The sequence below is a fragment of the Nyctibius grandis genome, chromosome 14, assembly GCF_013368605.1.
Source record: "Nyctibius grandis isolate bNycGra1 chromosome 14, bNycGra1.pri, whole genome shotgun sequence".
In the NCBI taxonomy this organism is placed as follows: Eukaryota; Metazoa; Chordata; class Aves; order Nyctibiiformes; family Nyctibiidae; genus Nyctibius; species Nyctibius grandis.
In genome coordinates, this window is record NC_090671.1 from 7,747,984 (window position 1) to 7,761,757 (window position 13,774).

At 38.3% G+C, this 13,774-nt stretch overlaps 1 protein-coding gene across 5 annotated transcripts in view; it reads right to left on the minus strand.

Annotated features, from left to right (window-relative positions):
* Positions 1-13,774, minus strand: part of ARVCF (ARVCF delta catenin family member) — a 272,468-nt gene that overhangs the window by 153,680 nt on the left and 105,014 nt on the right. Inside the window, exon 1 of one of the 5 annotated variants that reach the window (XM_068412181.1) lies at positions 11,328-11,543. The exons of the other annotated variants lie outside the window; for them this stretch is intronic. Coding sequence (XP_068268282.1) covers positions 11,328-11,543 — 216 coding nt within the window. Of the gene's footprint in view, positions 1-11,327; positions 11,544-13,774 lie in introns of those variants that run through there. 5 annotated transcript variants of the gene reach the window in all.

Consider the following 13,774-nt stretch of genomic DNA (forward strand, 5'->3'; position numbering starts at 1 on the left):
TTCTTCTCTCTGAAAAATTAAAAATTTATAAGTAGGAAGGGATTTAATTCTCTGGAAGATGGAGCAGTATAGTATCTGGGCCAAGCTCTCTTTTCTTATTTTCTCCCATTACCTGAAAAAATTCTCCATCACTAGCGCTGCACTATAGATTGATCTGCTCTCAGAGGCAGTAAAAATGAAATGGTTTACAGCTCTGCCTGGAAACATAACATATGGCTTCAGTGATATGTAACTTCCATAAACCCAATAGAGCAAGAAGGCACAAGACGAATCAAGAATCCCAGCCAACCATATAGGCAAAAGCACCATGATCCCCCATGACAACTCTCAGAATTAGATAGCCTATATTCATATAGGTCCCTCCATGCCCAGGGTATTTTATTATAGCTCTGTGAATTCATGCAGCAAATAAAGAAGGTAAATGAAAGAACTAAAGAGGAGTACACCATGGTGTGTCAGGGTGCCCTACTGTAATGATTTTAATAGTCAAATGAAAGCAGAACATTGTTTCTCCGAGATTCATTTTGAAAACTTTTCCTGTTAGCATTTCCATCATTTTAAAATATATTTGAAAAACTACATGAGCCCTTTCAAAGAATCCGTACTTGCTCCAAAATGGTTGTACGACTCTAGAAGGACAAATCCACCAAGGTCTTTCTAACATTTCCATCAACGTGGTTTTGCCAATCGTTTTGCTTTCATACTGCAAGGTTAGAAATGGAGACCAAACCAGACTGCCCCAGTCGGGGAGTAGTTTGTATATAAATGGGGATGATTTATGTAGCATGCTTATTTATGAGCCCAGTATTAAAGGAGAGGTCTAAAGGACCACAAGGCTGAAAAACACTACAGCAAAGAGGAAGCAGACACTTTCTGTAGAGGGACACCATTAGGCAGTTCAGTAAGACCAGGGGATTTTCATCTGCATACAAACACAGCTTCCATCTTGCTACATCTCAAATCAGTCAACTCCATTTCATCCAAGTTGTCATATGACAGGATGAGAACAAGGACAGTCTGGCGATAGCACTGCTCACGTTAGAAATAAAGGACAGGGGAAGCTACATGTCACTGCATATAGGTCGCAGTTGAATCAATGACCTATGTTTCTTTCCAGCAGCTTTGTTTAGATAAGAATCAACTACATTTTACAGGGATAAAAATAGAAAAACCTCCTCCAGTTTAAGGAAAAAAAAAATAAAATAGCATTACATTTGTAACAGAATGACAACAGCAAGGAAAACAAATCAGATTTAAGGGTGGTACTGTGACCATAATTTCATGCTGTAGTTATTGGAAAGGAAAACAAAGACACTCAAATGCAGGAGAGAAAGACCCAGTATTACCCATTTTTCATTTCTTAGATTTTGTTTTGGTTTTTGGATTTTCCAGGTGATTTGTGTTGTATTTCAAGCTGCACATTACAATCACTTGCTCAGAAGATCCCAGGTTAACATGCCATACTCTCATTCAGACGGAAAAAATGTGGTTTGCCATTATGTACTGCACTGATGGGCGTCTGCACTATCAACCGATATTTGTGGTAGTTACTATCTTCCTCAAAACAAAACCTGAAGCTGTTTTGGATTTTCTTCTGAAGAGAGAATTAAGGTCTCTGTGTATGAAATTTCATTCCAGAGCGAGTTTCTTGTATTTGAAATATTTACATATGAAAATAAGACTGCAAAAAGGAAGAAGAGCTGATTGAGATAGGTTAGAAACACAGGGACTGTAGTTCCTTTTCAAACTTTTAACTACAGTATTCTAAAAATGCAACTCTGCCAGCAGCTAAAGATACATTTTAGATTAAGTCCCTAAGATGAACTCAGTATTCTGCACCATTCCCCAGTCACCATAACTATGGTTAAAAAATATTCTCTTCAGCTAGTAATTTGGTAGCTTAAAAAGGGGAAGCAGTTTTGGGTTTGTTTTTTTTTTAAAAAAAAAAAAAAATGTATCTGTCAAGAGTAAACTCTGACATTTATTTAAATCAAGGTCTTTAATTATAGTTGGCACGCAGCCTCAGGCTGCCCATGGCCATCTTTGGCCATTCTGTTCTCAGTCACACAGATGACTTCAGTGAATTACTCCACATTTGTGACAAAGCAAGCAAGAGCATCATTTGAACCGTTAACAAGATGCCTAAACTAGCAAAAGGCTCAGTAATTTATCAGTGTCGTCATAACCCAACATTCATTTTGGGCTCTTTCAGCATTAGTTCACAAGAGCTTATAGATACTGGAGGCAGATGAAATGGAATTGTAGAAAATTTTTGGTTTTAAAAGCCAGGTTGAACCTTTCAGGTCCAAAGCTCAGAGGGCTCAGGGGAAGAGGAAATTGACTGTTTGCTTGTTGGTTTTAAAGTTTCTGCAAAACATTCTTGGTGCTACATGTGGATCTGCAAGGGTAGAGGCTTACAAAGACCGACCAGCTCCCGTGCGATGCCTTGTAGGGATAAAGGTCTGCCTCGCTTGTACGCGTACGGATCAAGGCCTGTATTAGTAACAAAACATTTTCATAAAATTGAGAGATATAGTGGAAAAAAGGTTTTGTGAGGGTTTAAAATCTTTCTCTCTGAACATCCCAGCTGAACTAGTACAGTAGTATGCTTGGGAACTAAAATGTAGGAGAAATAAAAATCTTAAAAAGCCAACACAATTAATCATGTTCTGCTGTCTGAGCTGAGAAATAAACAAGCAGCAGAACATGAAAAATAAATCACAGCTTTAAAATGTAAGATGTTTTCATGTTAATTATCAAGAAGCAAATGTGGTAAATGTGACTAGAAAGTTGTTTTTTAAAAAAAACCTGTTAAACCTGATATTACTCTAATATTTTAATGTTTACATTTGAATGTTGCTGTTTTAAGACATTTTTAATAATTTCTTGCAGTTATAGTTACTGATCTTGCAACACTCAGAGACATCATGCAAAGAACAACCTAGATGCCCATTTACATAATAAGGTACACACAGCAAGCAGAATTTATTTTTAATGTGTTTCTCTTATATGTACTTCTACAAGAAAACGTAGTTCTATTAATAAAGCAATGTAAAATCATGGAAAATTATTATGAAACTGAATTTGTCATTCAAATTAAATAATTTTAATTTAAAGCTGGCACAGTTCCAGGCCAGAAAGGTAACAGTTGTGGAATATTATTCTTTCACACATCTTGGCAAACAAAATAAGAAAATCATTGCCTTTCAGTTGCTTCCAAAACCTCATTCAATAAAAATTCACACAAAACAAAAGAAATTGAGACTTTCCAAAGCAAATGAAACTGCAAAAATATTTGTGAGATGCTTAGGCTAAAGTGGTCATTGCTTTGCACTATTATAATCATTAGCATAAACCAGTTGCTGTCCTGCTGACAAACATTAGATGGCACTTTGGAATTTAGCAGTTACCATATAAAGTTGCAGGGCACATACTTAAGAGATGAAGTGTGAGACATGAAAGTGAGGCACTGTTGATGATAGAGAGAAAAAAAAGTGAGATTTCTGCAAAGGCACGCATCTTTGAGCTAAAACATGTATTTTCAACTTGCACATGTAAAACTATAAAATGGTATGTAATTAAATTTTGAAAAAAAAGTCATTGTATTGGAAAGAAAATAATTCTTATAGGACAGAGGGTCAGTTTCTCAGTTGCTGGGTTCCCTTTTTTAATTTTTTAATGAATCCTTTGGGATCTACTTTTTAAACTAGATTTGCTGACAATGTTTTATACAAACTGTTCTCAGATAATGCATCAGATTTTGAGTGGATTCTGCTGCATGCCAGTGGATTTGAGCCCCAAATAACTCTAGAGGCGTTTAGGTGGTTTGCTTATCAAGTAAATCCCTTCTCGAAAGCACTTCACAGCTTCTGATGCAGTTGGTCAAATCTTAGTTGTTGCTGAAATTGATGCTAATATTCCCATTCACTTTTGTGTCCATGTTTGTAGTATCTAAGGCCTTAAATGAAGACTGAATAATTATCATAGGGGAGAAGCTATCACAAGAAATAGAAGAACCAGGGAATGTAAATTTTCGCAAGAATACTACTTTGAGTCCATCTTTCAGAAGCTCTCATACGATAAATACCATGATGCACAAACTGTTTTTGTTAGCCTCGTGCTATCGCATTCCTCCTGCGATACAGGGAGCAGGTTCTACGATTTCTGCTGGAATTTGGGAAATCCCAGCGGAAAGGCAAACAGCAGGAGCTCCTCGAGCTCACAGTGGTGCAATGTGCCATACTGTCACTTTGGAAAGTCTCCATCTAAAACACCTGCAGTAATCCCAGAGCTGCTGCTCTGGCTGAACTTCTGTAAGGTGCAGGCTGGCTCAGCAACACTGTCTTAAGCAATCTGCAGTACTTTGGCCCCGAGAAACATCAGTTCCTTGCTTCCAGTTTCCACTGTTGCTGAGCTTTCAGCAAAAGATCTTGACTCTCTCACTGTAAACCAGGAGTTGATGCTTTCACAGAGATGGGACAATGTCCATAAAAGAGGCGGCAAAAGCTCCAACCTCCAAGCTAAACTCAACTGTTGTCATCTCCAACACAGCAGAGCCAGGGAGGGGATCATACCTCGTGCACAGGGAACACATCGCCCTGAAAAGCAGCTGAGTAACAGCTTCTGGTCCAGTTCCTAACTGTGCTGGGATTCATACGTACTGCAAATATCTCTCAGCTCACACTGAATTCTGATTGAAGAATTCATTCTCCCATGGGAATCATATTCCCAAGTCTACCCCCCTCCTTCCCCCCTGGGAACCTTTGAATAGCTGCACATATGCAGAAGCTGAAACCTGACCCAGGTCGTTCCTAGAAATTCAGTAAGACTGCTCATACGTACTGAATTTACAGGATCTGGCTGATGGCATGGCTAGTGCGTGTGTAGCTGCACAGGGATGTGTAGGCCAAAAGAACACAAGAGCTGAATGAGAGAGAGAGGGGAGCTGGGAGCAGGGGCACCAGCAGCTGGCTGGAGAACAGGCATGGTGTGACCTGACACCGAACCATTCTGTACCCCTGAATCAGAACATACATTCTATGGTTTCAGCTGGTTTTATAAAGGAATTAGGACTATCCCTACAAATTCTTTCAACGTTTTGGAATCTGCTCAGTACTAGCAGAAGTAGAACGTACAAGAGTTAACTACCGACGAGTTTTTTTCTGGGTATTTGGCATTGTAACAGGAAATAGTACTGTAACACCCAATAGTACTGTAACACCCAGGAGCTGTCATGAGCCTACAACATTGTTGTCTGTACCTGACCTTACCTGTAAGGGAGGAAAAAAAAAAAAAAAAAAAGTAATTTTCCATGCTGTTGGTCCCTTAATCTGAGCACAGACATGTTACATATAACACACAGATATGTTATATATGACACAGATATTGTTATATATAACAAAGGAAGCCGAGGCATTACAAACTAGAACTAATGACATAAACCTTTACACACTGAGCAAAGACGGAACTGCATTCTGTATGAGATGGAGAGGAGCAAAAAAGGTAAGCTGATGACTCACTGCAGCTCAGAACCCATTTTTGCTTCTTCTCTCCATATGTTCAAACATACATACAATATTAACGCACCCGTGTTCTTACTATCAAAGCACTGGAAACAGTCTCTCTGCTCTAACAGCCTGCACTATGTCAGTGTGGAGCAGAGAATCTTAAACAAAAGTAACAAAAACCAGACAGAAGAGTTATTGTTGCCCAAACTGTAACTCAGAAAGGTTAACTTGATGGTATTTTCTTAGAAAACCAATTTGAGCTAATCTTCTTGTATTTTTTTAAATTCTCGCCATGTGTTCTGATGTGCTTTAGAGTTCACCTTTTACTTGAAACTGACCTTCAATTCACAAAATGTCATTTTTGGCAGACAGGTACCTCAGGTTAACATAAAGACTGAAGAATATTGGTGCTTAATTGTGGCTATAAAACACCTGCCTTAAAAAAAAAAAGGAAAATGTGGTATTTTAGTTTTAAAGCAGGTGTTATTTCTCTGGAACTTAAGTTGAAAAACAAATTATCCAAACTGCAACTATGAAAATATTCTGTAGCTTTTTTCCATAAGCTGATTTTCCTTGAACAGCTATAATCACATTTGCAAAGTGAAGAAAAAAACAGATTTTATTAACTTGGTTGATTACTGACATTTCAAGATGGCCTGCTGGGGTACTATTTGTTGGGAAGGTGTTTGTGGGTCTTTTCTGGCAAGAGTGTTAACAGAAAAAAAAAAAAAAGTATGTGATTTCTTTTAAGCTTCTTCATTCCCACTTACCTCTCTGTCTTTCTTTCTACTCTATTTTGTTAATACCTTGGTTAAACACGAAGTTAGGGAATGTCTGCACCAAAACTATATATGAATGTATGAAAAAGCATAGTCAAACATATGTCAGACCTGGAGAAACATATGAAAAAAGGTCTTACCAGTTATAGAGGTAGGACACTAATTAAATATGATAGAGAATTTTGAGCCTGTGTTTATGGCCATACCTCTTAACAAATGAATAATCATGGTAGCGATAAAAAAAGACTGACTCAAAAACCTCATCACTTAAATTATTTAAGTTCTTTTTTCCTGGTTTGTATTTAAACAATTTATTATTGCCTGTATTTCCTTAGTTCAGAAGCAACAGCTTTTGCATTGCTGTAACTCCACCACTTTCAGGATGGCCATGTATAAAGGAGAACAACCCACTAACAGGATTTACATAAGATATACTTACCATACCTGGCATTATACTAATTATATTCTTTCAGTTTAAAGAGCAACAGAAAAAAAAAAAAAATCCAAATCTGTAGTGAAATAGTTAAGCTAGTAAAAAATGAATGTAGAGCAGGCTTCAGGGAATTGTTAATAAGCCTTTATAAATGGCATAATCACAAGCCCTATTTCAGAGAAGTCTGTCTCAGTCACGTCTAAGGGACCAAATTATTGTGCACAGTCTTACAAAAGGTTCAAACCAGTTTAGTTCTGCCTCCAACACCATATTCATGCCATGTTAACCACCGCAATTCCACAATCACACACAGGGCTGGCTTTACAAGTGACAAGTGAGAAGCTTGTATAATAATGTATATTACTAGGTGTGTAACCACATAAATATGAGATATTAAGCTATATTCATTGGTATCACACCTGATTCAGCATGGTTTGATTATTAGAAATTTCAGCCCATACAACGCACCTGCACACTTTACCATTAAGAATCTCAGCAAGCCTGATTCCTACATGGTGTGAAAAAGCACAACAGATTGACAGGATGAAACCTTTGAAGCTGCTGGCCTAATGCTGAGTCAAAAATGTATCAGTGAAGCTGGCTGGATTGAAGTTTACAGTCAAAACGTGATCCAAAACTTGTATTTTGCTTTTGAAAACAAAAGAAGCTATTTCATCATTCCTTTTAGGGGAAGAAACTAGTCACCCAAACTGATTTAACTTAAGAGCTGCAGTCATAGGTCTCTTGGCACATGTTGTTAACTGACAGACCTCTAGAAAGCGTGAACAAACCCTACAGCCATTGCTCAGTCACCATTTAGGCATCGGCAGCCTTTGCCAATTCTGTGGCATCAGGACCGTAACGGAGCTTCCTTCTTATGGGAACCACCGTTTGATGTGTAAGAAGTATTCCATAAAGCACAGCAGAATTGTATAAAACCTGCAACAGGGCTACCAATTTAATAGCGCTAGGTTTTAAACAAAAATATCATTCTAATTAAAAAATGTACACCAGAGTGAATTTATGCTGGTAGGCTTTTTTAATAACAGGCTTTGTAAAAAGCACGTGGGAATAGCTATATCTATATTACACTAACATATATGCACACACACACAATCTCCATTTTGGATTTAATCTATTCCAGTACCTCTTTAGCCAAATGTACCAGATGATATATCTAAAAAACCAAACATAACTCCCCAACAAGCCCACCACAGGGAACCTAAAAGAATGGAAATAACAGTCAAATGAAATATATTTTTAATTATTGGATGACTTTGTCTATGCAAAGACTTCTCAGATCAACTTATATTACTTCTTACAGGCGTAAGAGTCAATCTGAAAGTAAGACTCTGCACCAGCATGCAAGGGGCTGATTTCTGTTATTAATACCATGTGAGATCTGCAACTCCCACAGCTTTCCTACCTGTAAGAAGGGGGATACCACCTACCTTTTTTATAATGGGAACCCCTCTCAAATCCCTATACGTCACTGCAAGATCATTGAAGTCAAAGTATTGTTACAGTGTATTTGTTGCTAGCAGAGGTTTATTGATTGCTGTGCTTTGTTTTGGTTATGAAACATTAACAGGAATGGAAGTTGTCAATGTGTACCAATGGGGAAACAATCTCTGAATGCAAACATTGCTGTTCAGCTCCCCAGCTGATCAGACTTGACAGAGCCTCTCTGAAACCCATGGAGCCATGCCAATTTAAACCAACTCAGGATATAGCCTTGTGTTTAATAAGTTTCACATGTCTGATGTTTTAATAAAAGTTTAAAAAAAAAGAGGAATATTCTTTATTATTAAAAAGTTATGCTCTGAATTGTTAGCTATCCAGTGATAATATTGCAGCTTTGTGCATTCAGCCCGCTACAACACATACCCTACACGTGCACTTTCACATCTTCTCCCTGTCCAACTTTAGTTCCCACTGTGAAGAGCAGCAGAAGGCTGATTTCAAAAGAAATGAAATAGAACCAGGTAGATTACACTAAATACCTCACACACGAAGAGTAACAAGATCTATCAAGCTTGTAAAAGACATTATCAACCAGATGCTTTAACATGTAGAAGACACATGATAGGTGCTACTCACCAGTGACTTCGAAGCTTACTGGACTATGCCTGCATTGGTAAACTGATAAAAAGGCAGAGACTGCCAAGACTCCCACAGCTTAGGATACTATAACAACCAAAAAAATTATTTTTTACCTTCTTTACTGCAAAACGTAGGGAAGCAAACACAAATACACGTTAACAGACAGCTCTGCTCTTTTTAATACAACCAGATTTTAACTTTCAGAAACAAACAGCAATGGCCAGCCATGTGGCTCCCACCACTCAAAGCCAGAGTAAGGACCAGAGTCAGGAACATCCTTAAAAACTGGAAGGATTTTTAGGAGATTTTTATTAACCAGATAATAGCTCTATGATTAAAATTTCATTAAATGCTGCATTTTTCAGCGTAATGCAAAGGTTTTCAGGAAGTAACTAATGACCTTTTGTCCAGAGCATTCTTAGTCTGGAAGAGCGCTTTATTTGACCACTTCAAAATCTGAAGTAACGCATGTATAATGTTGCACATCTTAATTTTCTTTTCTAAGAAGGGAATAAGTTTGGGAGCATATATTACAAAAAAGTAATGAGAGAGACTCTGTTAACAAAGCCCTGACTACACACACTTCCCTAACAAATCCCTTTGACAGATTCCACTTTGACAACCAAACAACATGGAAAACTGATGCCTGGTTGTGAAGATGATTAGAGATTATTTGGCATTCTCATAAAATGGAGTTAACCCTCATTTTTTGCCCAGATTCTACTCAGAATAACTAGATTACATATAATCACCTATGCAACTTCCAAATGGAAAAGCTACTACTGGAGTTATTTTGTAATATTACTTACAACAAAAGGTTGGATAGGGTGATAAGCAGAAATTAGCCAGTCCTCACTGAAACACAGCTTCAGGGACAGCTGCATTTCCCTATAGTGTGCGAGCAATCCTTACAGACAGCAGAGCATAGGGGGCCTTTTGCTTTGTGTACTCTTAACAATGAAATGCAATATATAATAGTAAAGATGAAATCATTATATATTCTGCATAAGACTGAGGTTTCATCCTTCATTTAAACACTATTTAATTAATTCTAGTAAGTCAGGGAGGAATTTGGCCCTCAGTACATTTAATGAAAATTCACACAAATAACCTTACATTAATTCTTAACTGCATATTTAGCTAATCAAGCATTTTATTTCATAGACAAGCTACTGTAAAAACCTCAATACTAATTATTTATGAACTAAAGCTCCCCCTCTCCCTTCCCCCCATGGCAATGAGCTGAGCATACACAGATTCAGTCTGGGGTCACTTACAGGGGTTGTTTGTCCATAAGAGTCACATAGATCCCAGTAACTTAAAGTCTTTTATTAAGTTTTCTTGGAAGTGGTTAAAGCTTAAGCCATAACACTTCAGAAAACTCATGCTTCATCAGTTTTGTGGATAAGGAGTTTCATTCTGGAGCTATTAATCAGGCACTTTGCACAAAGTCATTCAGAAGAAGTGAAGGTGAACTTGACCTTCTTCTACTAAAAAAATGTTAGCACATCTCCCCTCTCCCAGCCCAGCTGCTAGTCAAGAGGATAGCAACCTACAGCTCCTACCAGCTACTGCTGTACTTTTAGCCTAACCAGTGCAGGCTGCTCCTTCCACATGAAGTCCCATATTCAAACACCTACACGTACAGAAACACGGCAGCTGTTAATAGAAAAGCTGTGCCAGCATAATATAATGTAAAGTCTGTCTGAATACAGCTCAATGCAAGTATAATTGTAAAACAGTCTGGTATAATTGGGAAACAACTTTTAGAATCCCCATAGCCTGGAGTTTCTCTCTGAATTGAACAATGTTTTCTTAGGAAACAGACCTTCACAAATGGTAGTATTGCTTCTGCATGACTTACCTTGTACGTCAGAGTGATTTGCAAGCTTAAGTAATTGAGAGATGTAAGTAGTTTATCATTGCACATTTAAACAGTTAAAGAACACATATCAAGCAAAACAATATTTGGAAATCTAAGGCTACCACATTAAGGCATCATTAAAATAAAGTCTATCAATTCAATAAACATGAGAAACAAATTATGAAGTCTTCCCTAGACAAACAATACAACTTCACAGGAGGGAAATCCCTGCTTTTCATGCTGTTCCCTCTATTCAAAGTCCAACTATTTCTAATGGAAATTTTGTTTGCTATGGAGATTCTGATTCAGCCTTCTTTTTCAATCACCAGCACATCACCATACTTAAGCAAGTGCATAGATTTAGAGGAGGGTGTGAAGATCTCTTTTTAGGGTTTAATACTCAAGGATGCATAAATTTTTAAAAGTATCCCATGAGCTAAGAGGAAGTAAGAGCAACTTCTAAGCCAAGGCTCTGAAGTCTGAGCTACCAAATTAATTGATGAAGCATACCAGCTCTGGGGTATCGGAAGACAAGCTACAGTATGAAATGCTGATGACAAACAAGATGCACCTCACTTTCTGGAATGGGAAATTCTGGTACAGGTGAACTCTAGCAACAGGTAAAATGAGCAGGCTGTTACCTGCAGTACAAGCTGCTGCCAGGCGGTTGCCAGTGGCTGACCATTGCCAATGTTGCAAATGCTCATTCGGTCTGCTGGCTGATTGGCACGCTCAAGTTGCAAGGAGACATTGCGCCGCTCTTCCTCAAGTGCACGGGTAAGCCGCTCGAAACGAGCTTCTTGCTCCTTAACAGATGCTAAAATGCTGGCAGCAGACCTGATATCATAGTCATCCATGATTGTTTTCAAATGCTCCTGCCTGTTAACTGACCAGGGCAAATGGAAAGGGTTAGGTAAAAGGGTGGGGAGGGCACAGGTCAGAGGTTAAGAATAAAAATGCACATTGTTAGTCACCCTACTAAAATACTGTTCACTCTAAGAAGCAAACTGCACTGCTCTTTGAAAAGACTTCCTTTCCATCCACTGGTTTTATTTTAAATTAAAAGTAATTAATCCAAGGCTTCCCTGTTCAAAAAAGAAAAAACCCCACCTGCTCACCTTGGAGAGAATTTACATTTAATTCCTTTGATCTTTTTGCTAAAATTGCTCTGACAGGGGTTTTCATCCCTCTTGCAAAGCTAATTTCACTGTGCAAATAATAATGTACTTAAAAGAATTGATAAAAAAGATATGGCTTTAGAGGGGATGAGGAACACAACCTTTCTCACTATAGACACCTGGAATTTTTGTCTTTAACAGCAGAAGTGAGAAGTTTAACATTAACTTCATGGTACAAGAAAACAGTTGTGTCCATTTTTTCCAAGTGAATGGAACCCCCCCAAATTGAGCAGACAGTAGCTGAAAATAGTTTTCATTTTTAAACTACAGGAGTACACTGTAATACGGAAAATATTTTTAAATGCAGATAGTGCAATTGCAGTTGAAATGTGCTTGATGATTTCAGCATGGTAGCCAATGAAATAGTCCTTCATGCAGCTGTTTGCTAATAATGCAAATGAAAAAGCCAAAATCAAACATCTTCCATGGAAAACACCCAGGACTGTTTGTCTCAATGCAGGAAAAAGAACTCAGAAACCAGCTAGACGGCATGTATCTTCTGCCTTATGTCTTCTCTAGTAGGGTTATAAAGTATTCCATTTAAAACCCTGTCTCCATGTGTGTGGTGTGTGCAGCAAAACTCCCCACTGATTCCACAGATCTATAATGTGAACATAACTTTAAATGTTTTCATAAGAGTAAAAAAACAGCAACTTAATATAAGCTTAAATGGTGGCTTAACAGAACCCTTTCACTAAAGCTGAGCAAGTAACTAGTCTACTACCATTCACTACTAAACTACTTACAGCACCTCTGAGATGAGCCCAGAGGCAAAATTTTCTCCAGCTCCTGTAATTCAAGAACAGTTCATATTCTGCACTAAGAGTTAAGTCCCTAGAAATTGTCCCTTGATGTGCAAATTGGGAGTGACACTTCCTGCTGCCAGAGATTCTTTTGTTTTCCATCTATCAACAAGGATTTCTATGAGCATTGGCAGTACCAAACCCTGGTTTCCTGAAGCTTTGCATTTCATCGTTCAGTGCCTTTAGATGTTGCACGCTCTTGACTGATGCTTTTCCCATGACTGTTACATTTATCAGGTCTCTCTCCTGTGCTGATTCCTTGGTGGCTAATGATAACATGGTCATATACTGTTATGTTCCCAAAAGAGGGATATTATTAGATATTAATCTGCATTTTTTCACACAGTTTGTTGGAAACTCATAAGTAGGCCCAAGGTCTCCCTTTTGTTGTACTTGGTTGAAATCACCCAACAAACCCAAAAGGCACTGGGGCAGAAGGAACAGACCCCAAACCAATGACACAGATCGTGATTTCATGGGAAATAACCTGCCAGTAGCTCTGTGATTCGTTGTTAACTCCTAGGGAGTTGCTTTTGAAAGGAATCAAGGTGATATGAAATCACATTGGAAACAGTATAAGGATTACCATGTATTAATCTCATAATGTTTATATATAACCACGATTTGAGCCTTTCATATTTTCAGACCAGTAAGCAGAAGTGACTTGTCTCATTTATGCATTGATTTAACTTCTACAGAGATTCTGAAAGAAAACCAAAAACCACCAAAGGCTTTGCCAGATGTCACAAACTAGTCAAATGTAGACCAAGCTGTCAACTTCGGAGACCTTCCACTCTGAACCTGGTTTTGCTAGATTATTAAAAGCGTATAAAACCTTCAGAGGGTACTTTGGTTTCTGCAAAGGAGATTCACAACCATCTAAAAGGACAGCGTGACTCAGGGGAAGTCTGTATAACGCAGGACAGGACTGCGTTACTCACCTGCTACATCTCAGCATGATTTAGCCCTGGCACAGCTACACAGAAACACAGCCAGACTTTCTGGACCTAAGCTGGCTCGTGTGCAGCCAACTTGCATGTTTCTGCTTTTGTGCTTCCCTGCTTTGCGCAGATGGAGACAGCTCTGTTTGTTGTCTTTCCTCCCAGT